The sequence below is a fragment of the Agelaius phoeniceus genome, chromosome 30 (assembly GCF_051311805.1).
Source record: "Agelaius phoeniceus isolate bAgePho1 chromosome 30, bAgePho1.hap1, whole genome shotgun sequence".
In the NCBI taxonomy this organism is placed as follows: Eukaryota; Metazoa; Chordata; class Aves; order Passeriformes; family Icteridae; genus Agelaius; species Agelaius phoeniceus.
Window position 1 is genome coordinate 6501984 of NC_135294.1, and position 12305 is coordinate 6514288.

The following is a 12305-nucleotide window of genomic DNA, read 5'->3' on the forward strand; positions in this document are numbered from 1 at the left end:
AACTGCAGGTGTGTAACACACATAGCCAAGGACAAACCCTGGTTTTCAGTGTTAGAAACAAACCCCAGCACATCCAAACAGTGCTCACAGCAGGCACCAAAGCACTTGGAGGCTCCTCTCCTTTACCTGTCCAGCAGCACCAGCCCATCAGATTTTGTAAGGTCACAGACCTGCACATCAGGCTGAAAACACTGTGTTGATAACTCCAGTCTGGAGGCTGGAATCCCTTCAGTGCCACAGACTGAGGTGTCTGAGAACTCAGGTAACAACAGCACCATTGTCACATTTATCTCTTTTAAAACCCACCTTAACCTTTCTGTGTGAACTGGGTAAAACTCTGAAGGCGGGTTGCAGGATAAAGCCAGGTCTGTCCATCCCCAGCCACAATTCCATGACAGAAATGTTGTGTTTGAGGCCCTGCAGCTGCCACAGCCTGGGAAATCAGACCCAGACAAACCATCACTCTCTCACTCCAGGATACATCCCAGAGCAGCCCTCAGCAACAGAGACAATAATCCCCTGTGCTTTCCTCACTCTTCCTGTGAAATGTTTCAACATCCAGGAAGAATTTCACTTGTATCCAAAAGGGGGGAGACACCTTAAACCCTGAGCACAGCTGAGGAACTGCCCGGTGTTTTCCAGGCAGAAAAGACAAAGAGCAGATGTAAATATTGCACATTTCAAAGGCCGGACCTCGAATATGGCAAGCACGAGGCACCAAAACCACCCCTATTCTTGCAGCAAGCTATTTATAATAATAATAATTATCCTTTCTATTCTTAGCTTTGCTCCGCTTTGTACTTTCAAACAGGAATTAACACGGTGTTAAATGTGAGCTGAGGTACGAGTCTCTGACTGATTCTCCACAGTTTGACAGCTTGAAGGCAACGCCGGTTCCATCCCACAAAAACAATGAGAGAAATGGCAACTTGCATGTTAAGTGTAAAACGCACAGTCCCGCTAAGAGCGTAATTTTGCACACAAAAATACAGGGGAAAAAAAAGAAGGTAGCGTGGAAAGAAAATAGGAAAATCCAAGCGATTGCTGTTGCATAAATTTCCATGGAAAAACAGGAAGAGAAGGGAATAGGGAAAGGATAATTGACATTCCTGTGCGCGAAGGATGGGCAGGGTGGCTGCACTGCCATGGGAAGCGGAGTGGAAGGAGCGGAGAACCAGGACCGGGACCGGCACCGGGACCGGGACCGGGACCGGGACCGGCTCGGGCCGAGCTCACTCCGGGCTCGGGCCGAGCTCGGGCACGGTCAGGGCCAGGCCGGACCCTTCCGTGCCACACCGGGCCAGCCCGGACCGACCTGCGGAGGACAAATTACCGGAGCAGCAACGCCCAAAAACCACCACGGGCACCGGGTGGGAGCGGTGCCTCCGACAGCAGCAGAGGCTCGGCTGGAGCGGCCCCGGAGCGCCCGTTCCCCCGGTGTCCCCGGGCCAGCCGCACCGGCACAGGGCACAGCGCCCAGCCCGGGGCACCGGCCCTTTGTCGCCACGCTCCGCCGACAATCGGCCCTTTAAATCCCCGGCACGGAGCGAGCCGCCGCCCGCACTCGGGATAACGGGGCCGGGCCGCTCTCCCCTCAGCCGGCCCGGCCGTGCCCGCGTCCCCGCCCGGCCGCGGCCTCACCGCGCCCGCCCCAGCGGCTCCTCCCGCCGCGCCGGGGCCGGGCCGGGCCCCGCGGCGTCCCCGGGCCGGTGCTCACCGCACATGGTGCGTCCCGGTCCGCAGCCGCGCTGTCTGTGCCGCCGGGGCCGCGCCCCTCGCGCCAGGCCCGGCGCAGGCCCCGGCCCGCCCCGCCCCGGCCGCGCCCGCCATTGGCCGCGCCGCCCGCCCGCCCCGGGACGTGGCAGCCGCTGCCGGGGCCGCGTCCGCCGCGGGGGCCGGGCGGGCCGAGGGGCGGAAACACCCCCGGCACACGGGGATGGGCCCGCTCCCCGAGAGACCCCGCGATTCCCAGCCCCCTGGCCGGGCCGGGGGGACCGCTCCCGCATCCTTCCCGGTAATTCCCAGCCCCACACCGGGGGGAGACCGCTCCCGGATCCTTCCCGGTAATTCCCAGCCCCACACCGGGGGATGATCGTTCCCTGACCCTTCCCGGTAATTCCCAGCCCCACACCGGGGGGAGACCGCTCCCGGATCCTTCCCGGTATTTCCCAGCCCCACACCGGGGGATGATCGTTCCCTGACCCTTCCCGGTAATTCCCAGCCCCAGACCGGGGGATGCCCGTTCCCAGTCCCTTCCCGGTAATTCCCAGCCCCAGACCGGGGGATGCCCGTTCCCAGCCCTTCCCGGTAATTCCTAACCCCAGAACAGTGTATCCCTTTTCCCAGAACCCTTCCCGGTATTTCCCGGCCCCGGACGGAGGACGGGAGGTGTTTGCCCCGGTAATTCCCACTGACTCCAGGCAGGGCAGCACGCACGGATCCCCCCGGGCGCTCCCGGTGCCTGGCGATCAGCGGGCGCCGACCGAGGCAGGGACGAAGCGGCGCCGCGGGCTCCCCGAGCTGCATCCTGCCTTCCCCAGCCCGCTCGACAACAGCTCCCATTCAGAGGCACAGAAAGAAACCATTAAGATGAATCTGCAGAGCAAACTGGGACAGGCATAGCTGACCAAGGCGTGACATCCGTGCAGCTGGAGAGCTCAGTGTGCTGGCTGGCTGTCTGTCTGTCTGTCTGCAGCCACCCCATCAAACCCTGCCTGGAAATTTATTAAAAACCTAAGGCTACAAAAGAGAGCAATGCCTTAAGAGAAATGCCATTCATTCTACTTTATATGACACTAAATTCTACTTTATATGACACTAAAATTTCTATAAAGAACTATTTCCCTCAAAAGCACAGAAAACAACCCACAACATCAGGACACAGAACCGTATTTTGAGCTTGCTGCCAGAACCTGGCTGGGCACAGAGCAGAGAGGAGGAGGAGGTCTCAGGAACACGAGAAGCCTGCAGCTTCAAAGCAGGACACCCTCCCTGCCCTGCAGCAGGGAATTCTGCCATCAATACCCCCGAGTCCTTCACCAGAGACTCAAAGAAAACGTGGTCATTTCACACCGATTTCCAGAGTCAAACAACTGCGGGTTATTATTGAAATCTGAGTAAATATTTAGCTTATTTAGCTAAAATATTTATTTTTAAATTTCTACCAAGTAATAGGTAGTTGACAGTTACCACATGCTGACGTGGTGCTGCAGAGGGGATTCTCCACCGGCTGAACTGAGCCTGGTTAGGGACCTTATCAGTGGAATAATTACACTGGGAAGGGGTGAGAGAGGGGAACACACCAGAAGCTCTCAAGCCAACGAGGAGCACGACCTCAGCTCCGTGGTGGCAGCACCAGGAAGGAACAGAATTCCTGGTGACAAAGCCGGCACCAGGAAGAAACCATTCCCCACACACAAAGTAAACAGAGCTCCTTGCAAAGCCCCATTGATGTGCTCCAACTCAGAACAGCAAACAGCCCCTGCCATGTGTGCAGGACTGCAGGAGCCCTGCTCTGCCACGTACCAGGCAAACAGGATGTGGAGGAGCAGCACAAACACAGGCCCTCCTTCCTCCCAGTGCTGAGAAATCAGCTGCTGCATGGTGGCTGGACGATTTTACTGCTAGATGAACTCATCAGTCTACTTGCTGAAGCTGATAAGGATCGTTCTTTTCTAACATTTGCTTTAGAAGGTATGATTTTTGTAACAAACCTTTTTTGTTTCTGTTGCTATGGTTTGCAGAGTGGTAATGAGCAAGGAGGTAACTTTCCACAAAGCCATGGCAGGGTTACAGCCCCCAAAATGAACAGTTGATATTATAGGTTATCTTTCACAAAAGTTTGCTAGGAATCAGCAGCTTTTTAGCAAGACTTGATAAAATTAACATTCCTGAAGCTCCCACTTACAGAGTAAGGGCAGCCAGTCCTGTCAGTCCCACAGGTTGGGGGAATAAACATTTAATATTGCTATTGCACAAAAAAAGCCAAGGAACTTTGCCTTCTCTTTCTTCCAGTATTGAAGATCTGTATGAAAAAACAACAAACACATCACTGTTTTCTGAGCCCACCATTCCTTTCTAAAGACATAGCAGAAGAACCTTTTTGTAATCCAGGGCATTTAATAAATTAGTGGGTGAACTGCTTGAACTGATGGTGCATTCTCACAGTAGCTACAACTGTTTTTCTGACAAGGCAGCCTTGGTTGTTCCTCAGCACAAAGGTGGTTTACATACAGCAGGAGGTGAATGTTTATTTGGCCACAGATGACGAAGCTCAAGTCGAATTTGCTTCTTTCTCCGCGTCATCATCGTCGTCAACAACCTGAAACCAAACCCAGAAGCAGTTTAGATAAACAGGTTAAGCTCTCAGTCCTGCAGGACTTATTACATTAAATCCCTGCTGGGCCCAAGGAGAGCAGCAGTTATTCCACACCACTGAACAACGGGCTCAGGAGGAAGGTAAGAAAAACTGGCAATCCAAAATGCCAGGAGGAAATGAGCTTTAATTATAGGAGCTGGTCAAGCCACCACAAAGGGCACGGAACAATGGCTCCAGAGATCAGATATTTCATGAGAAACCCAAAGAATCTGCATTCCAGGGGACAAAGGTCATTGCTTTTTATCACATCCAGTCACCAAAGCACAAAGGTATCAGCAAGTGTGTCCAGCTCTGGGTTCTCCAGCGGCCTTGGAACACCTGCATCCACACAGCCCTGGTTTTCCTAACTGCCCCCAGCCTGCTGGAAAGGGTTAGGGTTAGGGACAAAGAGCTCCTTTGCCACTGAAAAGGAAACCTCAGTGATGTCTCCCAACCCACCTGCTCAACGCCTTCCACCTCAGGGATGTAGAACTGGAGCATGTTCTGTATCCCACTCTTGAGGGTGATGAGGGAGCTGGGGCAGCTGGTGCAGGAGCCCTGCAGCTTCAGCTGCACAATGCCATCCTCAAAGCCCTTGTAAATGACATCACCGCCATCCTCCTGCACCGTGGGCCTGGGGGAACACAACATTCACCCTAAAGCTCAGAGCTGGAACAGGGATCCTTCCAGAAACCCTCAGGAAAGCAACATTCAACATTTACAGTAACTGTGGACACAGAGGGGCTTAGTCACTGTTTCTCTACAACCACCTGGTCCACATTTCCAACAACTCCTGCTGTGCTGGACTAGCTAACACAGAAACCTTTTCTGTAGGCATTGAGATTTTAGGGTACAGAACAGCCTGGGGCAGAGCTCAGCCTTACCTGGAGATTTTAGGGTGAATGAACACCCCGGGGCAGAGCTCAGCCTTACCTGGAGATTTTAGGGTGAATGAACACCCTGGGGCAGAGCTCAGCCTTACCTGGAGATTTTAGGGTGAATGAACACCCCGGGGCAGAGCTCAGCCTGCCCTGCCTGGAGATTTTAGGGTACAGAACAGCCTGGGGCAGAGCTCAGCCTGCCTTACCTGGAGATTTTAGGGTGAATGAACACCCTGGGGCAGAGCTCAGCCTTACCTGGAGATTTTAGGGTGAATGAACACCCTGGGGCAGAGCTCAGCCTGCCCTGGCTTACCTGGAGATTTTAGGGTGAATGAACACCCTGGGGCAGAGCTCAGCCTGCCTTACCTGGAGATTTTAGGGTACAGAACACCCTGGGGCAGAGCTCAGCCTGCCCTGCCTTACCTGGAGATTTTAGGGTACAGAACACCCTGGGGCACAGCTCAGCCTGCCCTGCCTTACCTGGAGATTTTAGGGTGAATGAACACCCTGGGGCAGAGCTCAGCCTGCCTTACCTGGAGATTTTAGGGTGAATGAACACCCTGGGGCAGAGCTCAGCCTGCCTTACCTGGAGATTTTAGGGTGAATGAACACCCTGGGGCAAAGCTCAGCCTGCCCTGGCTGTGGTTGCCCCAGGTGCTGCCAACAAACACCTCATGGGTGTGGGGTGTGTCCCCCCCGGGTGCAGCACAGCTGTCACCTGTGATAAGAAGCCCTGCTTCCATCAATAAATATGCATTTCTCCACAATTTGTGCAGGGCAGAAAACAACCCCAGCTCTAAAAGGTTAATCCTGCTCCCAGGTGAAGGAAGCAGCTCCTGATAAGCTCACCCCAGAGCCACAGCATTTCTGCAGCCTGCTCCCCCTCTGCAGTCACAAATGCCCAGCATTGTAGCCCTGTCCCCATAGCAACATTTTTCCAGACCAAGTTAAAACCATCAAGTTCCTCTAACAGAAGCTCTTTATACTGATTTCCAAAATAACTCTCTGAGAGCTACAGTCCTCACAGAAAAATCTGTGAACCTGACACATTTATAAACTCACCACAGCAAATTATCTCCGTTCCAGAAAGCCAAAGATCATCATTTAAATTTCCATTTTGCTTACTTGAATTAACTTTTTGACACACTACAGGACCTTTTAGATGTACATTCCCCCCATCCTGCACCTTCTGACAACTCCTGCATTTAATTTGGATCTGCTGGACAATAAATGCTCTATGTGTAGCCTGGCTGATGGATAATTTCTGAGAATGCCCTGCTAGAAAATGAAGGAAGCTCCACCACTGCTGATATTCTCATCAACACCTTATTGGTGCACTGATGGGTACAGGGGGAAACTGAAGAAATGAAAAGGTGGGAAAAGCAGAATTCTGGGCAGAAATTCCACGCCTGTTACAAAAGGGCCCTGGAAGATCAAGGGCTGACACTGAACAGCCAGGCAGCCAGCAGGAGCATGGACATTTCTGTCAGCTTTATACAACACTACCTGGCTTCTGCTTTCAACATTCAGTGCAAATGTTTGGGAAAGATGTTCCAGCTTATTTCTACTTTTCCTCCTTTTTCAGGAAAATTAACCAGCACCGTGTGTCTGCTCTGAGATAAAATTTGTAAATAACGTGATATCAGTTTCAATGCAGCTGCTAAAAAAAATAAATAAATAAAAAATACAGTTTCTGGTCCCTGCAGTTTGTGAGCTGGGGAAGATGGCACCATCAGATATCACAGACACATCAGACATCTTCCCCTGCACCTCAAATGTCAAGTTGCTTTTGCTTTCAGTTTGCTTTGGAAGGCAATTAATGAGCACCAAAATACTCCTCAGGTCAACAACAGGATCCACAGCCACTCTTGAGAATCCATGAGTCACCACCATTTCTAAATTCAAGCTGTGTTAAAGCACCAATAAAATCAGAGTGCAAGGCCAAAATCTGCTGAGGGCCAGGATTTTCCAGGAGATCTTCCTCTGGAATATAAACTACCTGATTCTTGTATCCAGCAGCTCCTTAATCATCAGTACAACTTCATCATCTTCTTCTGAAGCAGCTTAGGAAAAGAAAAACGTGCAAGTCAGAACACTGGGAGAATTCCAGGCTGCAAATTCCTGTCTGCAGTCACCTTAACGGGTTTTAAATTTAAATTCTCCTGCCTGCTTTTCTGAGGGAGAAGGGGAGGCTCTTCTGCATGCCACAAAAGCTAAACCCAAAGGCAGACTTGGCCTCCCCCTGAAGGTCTGATTTACCTGTGTCTGTCCTGGGTGCCTCATCAGTCACTACAGGCAAGCCAGAGGCAAAGAAATCCATTATGGTTGCATAAATATCTGGTTTCAGTAAGTTCCAATCCAGGTCTTCACTCTCCTGTGAGAATCAGAAGAGGGGAAGGAAAAAGAATGAGGAAGAGAACGTGCCTGCTGCTGCTACATTCCCAGAGATCCTCACATTCAAATGCCACCAGGGACTGCCCCAGCTGATGCACAGACTGGGTTCATGTTCTCTCAAGTCCAGCTTTAAACAGACGTTCAGTCAGACTCAGACTGTGGCAGCCAAAGAAGGCTCTCCTCGTTTGCAAGCCAAGCAAGTGCTTTAAAAATATTGGCTAAAAAGGTGTGCAAGTCTCCAAAATGCATTATCATTTGACAGATATTTTTATCAACTCTTTCAGAGACTCAAGATTGTCAATTTAGCTATTTATCATTCCCTGAACTTATTTTGTTCTGTATTAAAGGCACTCGTGGACACTGCTCTGGAACTCCACTGTGCCTGCCTGGATCTGCTCATCTCTGAGCACAGCTGAATCCCTGCTCTGCTTACCTTGGTGATTGTGATGAAGTCTGGCCCAAAGAAAACACTTTTCACTCCTTCAATCCGGAATAACTGTCTGTTAAGGACACCAGGGGGGAAAAGTGGGCAAAAATGCACTCAATCTGACAAGTTAAGCTTTAATTTTACCAATTAATAATATGGTTACCAAACAATTTCATCTACAGAAAAAAATATTAAACTGTGGTGTACTAGGAGTAAATACAGTGTAAGGCTCTAAGAGTGTTTTTTGTAATTACAGGGGAAAAAAAAATATATATTCTCTTGGAAGAATGGAAATCATCAAAAATGCAATGAATGAAAGAATCAGAAATCCTACCACAAAAGTATGTGTAATGGAACATGATAAAAGTCATTTCACAATACCCACTTGAAAGAATTTCTACACATGAAACGGGTGTACGTGCACTGAGCATCTGCATCACTAAATCAGCTGGGTTTTGAAAATACTTAAACCATGGAATTATGCAAGTGCACCAAACCATCTGAAATAATCAAATAATTCTCTTCCCTCCCTCTCCTCCAGGGAGCTTCTGTTAATTCTTTGGAAATTTTTATTCCAAACTCTGTTTAAAAGGGAATAATAATACCTTGCTAAAGGTGAGCAATAGGCTGCAGCTGGCGTGGAAAACTCCATAGTCCTGGACCCCAGCACTTCCCTTCCTGGAATAAACTTCAAGCTGTTTGGATTTGGTGTGTCCTGGGTTTGAATAAACATGCCTCTCGCTGCAAAGACAAAAACAAAGAAAAGTAATATAATCAAACCTAAGGAGCTTAAGTGGAAGTCAAGTCCTGATTACTCAGCAAGCCCAGGATGATCCCAGCCCATGGGAACCCTGCTGAACACGGGCACATCATCTCACAGGAGACAGCAGGATGAAAGGAACCTTGGCTCTTTTGCTAACGTTTATTTACTAAAAAGCAAACCTTCAGCATTACCACGGGACAGAAGAACCCCCAATGTGCTCATCTGTGTATTTTTAACTGGTGTTTACCTGCACGATGCCATGCTGCAGATGGAAGAGATGGTTTCTTCTGCAGGAGTTGGTGGAAAGGCTGGCGAGTTGTCAGATTATGATCTTTTAACAGCACGTGACAGAACCTAGAGAAAAATACCTTTACTAACAATTTCCAAATTCCACATTTCCACTGTCCCAAAGAAGCTCTGTCTCACGAAATGAACATCCCTACTGTGAGCACATGACACACCAACACAGAAAAGGTCTAAATTGCGTTATTTGCTTACTTTTGTGGGCTTGGGAGCAAGTAGAAACCACAACAGGATGTGCAAGGAAGGTGCCCTGGAAGCTCCCTTTAGCTAATGATGATTATATCCCATTTCACAGTGCCCAGCACTACAGGGTCCTCTAAATCCCCCTCACTGCTTGATCTTGAGCTAACCGTGAGGGAGGGATTTCCTCTTATTTCACAGCCCTGAACATACAGGAGTGGGAAGGGTGTAACAGCTCCTCATTGCCTGATCCTGTGCACACGGGGGGGTGCAGAATTATCCCCTACAGCAGCATGTGAGCACATGTGAGGGGAATTACACCAGGCTGCAGTGTCCTGAGCGTGAGGGGAATTACCCCTCGGAGCAGGATGTGTGTGTGGAATTACCCCTCGGAGCAGGATGTGTGTGTGGAATTACCCCTCGGTGCAGGATGTGTGTGTGGAATTAGCCCTCGGTGCAGGATGTGTGTGTGGAATTACCCCTCGGTGCAGGATGTGTGTGTGGAATTAGCCCTCGGTGCAGGATGTGTGTGTGGAATTACCCCTCGGTGCAGGATGTGTGTGTGGAATTACCCCTCGGAGCAGGATGTGTGTGTGGAATTAGCCCTCGGTGCAGCATCTCGAGCAGGGTTTGAGGGCAATTACCCCTCATGGTTCCCCCCAGGTGTACCGAGCACCCAGGAACTGCAGAACTACCAGCTCGCGGCTGGAACGGGCTGAGAAGGAGAAACAGCCTCCCGCTGCCTGCCAGGAAGAAGCGTCACCCCCGTCCGCGGTGGAAAAAGGAAGGGGAAGAGCAAGGAGCAGCCGGGGCGGCCCGGGAGGTCGCGGTGCCGCTAACTGCGACGCAGCCCCCTTTCAACCGCGTGGGGAAGGGGCGTGAGGGGCACCCTCCGGGAATAAACCGAGCTCCCTCCGGGAAAAAGCCGCACCGGGGCAGCGGGAGCCGCGGGCCCCACCGTCACCTACCGCCCGCCCAGCCCCGCCGCCGCGCAGAGCCGCCGCGCCGCCGCCATCTTGGCGCTCCCCGCGGCCGAGCGGGCACCGCGGCGCCCTCTGGCGGCTGCGCCTGAGGGGGACAGCGGGCATGGCGGCGGCGGCGTGAGGGAACGGGCTCCGACCGGGGCTGCCGGGGCTGCCGGGACACCGAGCGCCGCTCTCCGCACGGCCAGGGCCGCCACGGACCCTGGGCCCGAGTGCCACACACACACAGGGTGCCGACTCCAGCCCTGCGCGGGGCAGCCTGTGCTGGGGTGGGCAGCCCTTTCCAGGAAGGAATTTTCCTGATTTCTAGGAAGGAATTTTGCCAGTTTCCAGAAAGGAAAATTTTAACACCGATTTTCCCGATTTCCAGGAAGGAAATTTCCCATTTCCAGGAAGGAATTTTCCCCATTTCCAGCATGAGCCTCCCCAGGCCCAGCCTGAGGCCGTTCCCTCTCCCGTCCCCTCCCCTGGCTGTCCCCTCCTGTCAGGAGCTGTGCAGAGCCAGAAGACAGCACAAAATCTCTCTCAATGGACATTTACTTCAAGAGAAAAATTAAAATAACAAGTCTAGCAAAGCCCAATTAATATTTTGCACTTAAGAGAGTCTTGGCAGCTGAATGATACCAAAAAACACGTTTAACCAGCACACAGCGAGGGCTCAGGGCTCTGTCCTGCCCTTGATGGGAAGGGTTCTCTCTGAAATATAAACTGGATACAAACTGAAATATCCTCTGCTTAAAGCAGCAAGATCAGTTTGACTTCACAGCTGCCAGATTAAACATCCAAACCCAGTTCAGCACTTAGGTAGGAAGAACTCATTAAAACCCAGCTTCCCTGTGTCCAGCAGAAATATTTTCCCCGGGGAGGGGAGAAGGAAGGCACAGTGGAGATGGTGCTTGTCATCAGATATAGTTTTAATAAAATGTACATAAGTTTACAAGCGGAACATTTCTTCATGATTACCAGGAACAGACGATCCCAACCAAAGAGTGCAAAATTGGAGCCCGGGGCTCTGCCAGGCATGGGGGGAACAGAGGGGACTGGGGGACACAAGTGTCTCATTGTGGGTCACTGTGGGGACCACGGACACCCCCATCTCCTCCTGGACACAAAGGAGTTTTTCCAAAGCCAGACTCAGTGTTTGGGATGCTCCACCAGCTGCATCCCACACCACAGCAAGCCCCCTGCCCTCCCAGCCCATCCCTTTGGAGGCGAGGGATCAGGAACGCTGAGCAGCCTCGTCCCTCTGACTGCACAGGGGGATTTCTGGGTGTGTGTGAGGGTATTCACCCACCTACAGCAGTGGGTCGGTCTGTTGATCACCAAAGTTTGGGTGTGGACCGTCCAGGGACCGGGGTTTTCGTCAGGCAGGAGGATTTTTTGGAGGCTCCCGGGAACCACGTTCCTAAGGACCAATGATTGCTGGGGTGTAATTTAGCAGTTGTGATGAGAGGGATGGTGAGTTCGTGTGTCATGTGAAGGGGGTGTTAATGGTAGATGAGTGTTGTTTTCTGTGTGCTTTTGTTGCTTTGGGTTTTCTGTAACAAAAAATCAACATGTAATGAAAATAGAAAAAGGTTATCATCTTGTGTTAATATGTGTGTTGTGTTGTATTGCTCTGTATTGCAGGCTGAGCACAGGGTGAACTCTCTGCTCCTTGCTGTGACACCTGGGCTGGCAGGGATGACACAGTGACCTCGGCCAGCCGATGCTGCCTGTGCCATCACCTGGCACTGATGTGTTTGATGAAAATCCTTTTGCTGGGTTTTTTCTCCTGAGAAGCCTCAGAACAGAAATGGAACCAATAACAATCTGCTGGCTGTGGAGTGTGGGCTGGAGATGGTTTAGCAACAGGGGCATCTTGGATTGGTCTCCTGTGCATTGTTTCTACTTGATGACCAATCATGGTCCAGCTGCGTCGGGGCTGTGAGCAGTCCCAGGTTTTTATTATTCATTCCTTTCCAGCTTTCTGATGTCTCCTTGCTCTTTTAGTATGGTTCTAATATCTCATTTTCTT

The 12305-nt window shown here is 51.3% G+C and overlaps 2 protein-coding genes and 1 long non-coding RNA gene across 7 annotated transcripts in view; 1 reads left to right on the forward strand and 2 right to left on the reverse strand.

The window, feature by feature from the left end:
* The window catches only part of GFPT1 (glutamine--fructose-6-phosphate transaminase 1), a 30061-nt gene extending 28202 nt beyond the window's left edge, over window positions 1–1859 (reverse strand). For all 3 annotated transcript variants that reach the window (XR_013185625.1, XM_077191762.1, XM_077191761.1), the window contains exon 1: window positions 1718–1859. Coding sequence is in view for 2 of the 3 variants with exons in the window: in XM_077191762.1 (XP_077047877.1) it covers window positions 1718–1724 (7 nt within the window). In the remaining variant the exon portion in view is untranslated. The remainder of the gene's footprint in view (window positions 1–1717) is intronic.
* A 30-nt stretch (window positions 1860–1889) lies between these two features.
* LOC143696184 (uncharacterized) lies at window positions 1890–2751 on the forward strand. The gene is made up of 2 exons (XR_013185626.1): window positions 1890–2014; window positions 2347–2751. It is a non-coding gene; the product is annotated as an uncharacterized LOC143696184 (long non-coding RNA).
* Window positions 2752–3075: 324 nt separating this feature from the next.
* NFU1 (NFU1 iron-sulfur cluster scaffold) lies at window positions 3076–10388 on the reverse strand. Of its 3 annotated transcripts, XM_054650519.2 has the most exons (8): window positions 10274–10388; window positions 9070–9176; window positions 8665–8800; window positions 8066–8132; window positions 7498–7612; window positions 7238–7301; window positions 4817–4991; window positions 3076–4321 (listed from the first exon to the last, which is right to left on the reverse strand). In XM_054650519.2, the coding sequence occupies exons 1-8, from the start codon at window positions 10318–10320 to the stop codon at window positions 4274–4276; spliced, it is 759 nt and encodes a 252-aa protein (XP_054506494.1). In that variant the 5' UTR covers window positions 10321–10388; the 3' UTR covers window positions 3076–4273. The 3 variants fall into 3 exon arrangements, with proteins under 3 accessions (XP_054506494.1, XP_077047878.1, XP_054506495.2); XM_077191763.1 differs by lacking the exon at window positions 8066–8132; XM_054650520.2 differs by lacking the exon at window positions 4817–4991.
* Between the last annotated feature and the right edge of the window lie 1917 nt (window positions 10389–12305).